The sequence below is a fragment of the Rhododendron vialii genome, chromosome 6a (assembly GCF_030253575.1).
Source record: "Rhododendron vialii isolate Sample 1 chromosome 6a, ASM3025357v1".
NCBI lineage: Eukaryota > Viridiplantae > Streptophyta > Magnoliopsida > Ericales > Ericaceae > Rhododendron > Rhododendron vialii.
The window spans coordinates 4,926,195-4,927,975 of record NC_080562.1 but is presented as its reverse complement, the minus strand read 5'-3'; the positions used below and the strand labels follow the sequence as shown (position 1 = coordinate 4,927,975).

At 41.3% G+C, this 1,781-nt stretch overlaps 1 protein-coding gene across 1 annotated transcript; it reads left to right on the top strand.

Annotated features, from left to right (window-relative positions):
• Positions 1-331: 331 nt before the first annotated feature.
• On the top strand, positions 332-853 carry LOC131328293 (uncharacterized). The gene has a single exon (XM_058361254.1). The coding sequence runs from the start codon at positions 332-334 to the stop codon at positions 851-853; it is 522 nt and encodes a 173-aa protein (XP_058217237.1).
• The last annotated feature ends 928 nt before the right edge of the window (positions 854-1,781 follow it).

Here is a 1,781-nt window from a genome sequence, read left to right as displayed (position 1 = left end):
TTAGAAGGTGAAAGGAGCAATAGGAGACGGCAAAAAGAAATCTGGAAAAGCGTGTGGGCACTCCCGTGCCAAGGGAAAGTGAAACAATTTTTGTGGAAGTGCCTTCACGATATTGTTCCAGTAAAAGACGTTCTTGCTCGAAAGAAAGTTGGTCAGTGATGTGCTATGTCCAGTGTGCAAGAAAGATAGAGAATCAGTGTTGCATTTGATTGCTAGGTGCCCTTTTGCTCAAATTCTGTGGCGTATGTCCCCTTTGGGAGTGAATATGGAATCTGTTCTTGGGGATTCCATGATGGACTAGTGGGACAATCTCCTAGAAAGGTGGAAGGGAATGAGGGCACACAAGGGGGCTTGGGCTGCAGTGGAAGCTCTAGTCTGGAAGATTTGGAGATGTAGGAATGATTTGGTTTTTAATGACAAAACTTGGAGGCCAGATATGGCATGCAATGAGGCAATGCGAGATGCATCTGATTTTTTAGCAACCAATGGGAGATTGGAAGGAAGCAAGAATGATCAAATATCACAACCCCCAGGGAGTCAATTAACATGGCAGCAACTTGAAAGTGGATGGATCAAAATTAACTTCGATGGGGGAGTGGACGTTCGGGGAAAAAAGAGTGGTCTAGGATTGGTTGCTCGTGATGAAAATGGAGCATTCCGAGCGACTCGAGCAGTTAACATCGGAAATTTGGTGCATCCTTTGGTGGCAGAAGGTATGCCGGCGGCAAGAGAGGGTCTCCTTTTTACGCAAGAGCTTGGGTTTACGCGAATTCAGTTGGAAGGTGACTCGCAGCAAATTGTTAATCTGATCCAGCGAAAGGGAATTTACTGTTGCGTATTTAGAGTCTTGTAAAGTAGTTGTAAAGTAGTAAATGCCTGTAAGTCTGTAACCTAAAGTCTTTGTAGTGAATGCATGCCCAGTAACAAGAGCCTTATGTAGTAGAAAAAATGGACGGGCACCAATTATGTAAACTCTGTGTAAGCCTCCTTACTCCGTCTATAAAAGGAGAGCTTCACTTCTGTAAAAATTAAGTTAATGAAAATCAGTGTCTTCCTAATATATCCTGTGTCTTGTATTCTCTTCGATCCTAACCTACTTTGTGTTTGTACCCACTTGGTGTCTGTAAATTTGGTATTAGAGCCATGTCTTTCATTCTAGCTTAAACCCTCTTCTGGGAACTTCTTTTCCAAAACTACTTCAAATCTTTTCTAAAAGAAAAACTTGAAGCGTATGCTCTGTGTTGCCTTCTCAGGATCCTCCACATCAAAAACTTCATCAGCAACTATTTTGGTTAAAAGAATTTTGTATCAGTGGGTTAAAGTACCTTGAGACTTTTGGCTATTGAGCGGTGTGTCTCGGTTTATCTACCCTGGTATACAAAATTTTATTAATCAGAAATTGGTTGAAATCTTTTACGTTGAAAAAGAAAAAGGTTTGCTGTACTAAGGAAAAGGAGAACCCAGATTTCTACTTAAAAATGAATCATCTGCTTACCACCCACTCCTCTGCTACGTCATCCTTAGTTCCTTCATGTTCCTCCACCAGTAGAAATTCCTCATCTTCTTCTTCTAATCTTGAATATTTGTATGAGTTTGAGTACCTTCCTGATGATAGTAAAGTCCCTCTTACTGATCTCCCTTTCTTAAATCCCTATAATGCTTTCGTCAGGCCACAAACTTCTGTAAAGAAGACCATCACCCAACTTTTCTCCACAAAACGCCCAACGTCCGTAAAAGAGTATGTTCAAGCCTCTAAATTTGATCAGTGCTTCATAGCAGCT

What these genes read in the sequence shown, in the direction of transcription:
- LOC131328293 (XM_058361254.1), top strand. Translation starts at nt 332, where the DNA reads ATGAGGGCACACAAGGGGGCTTGGGCTGCAGTGGAAGCTCTAGTCTGG.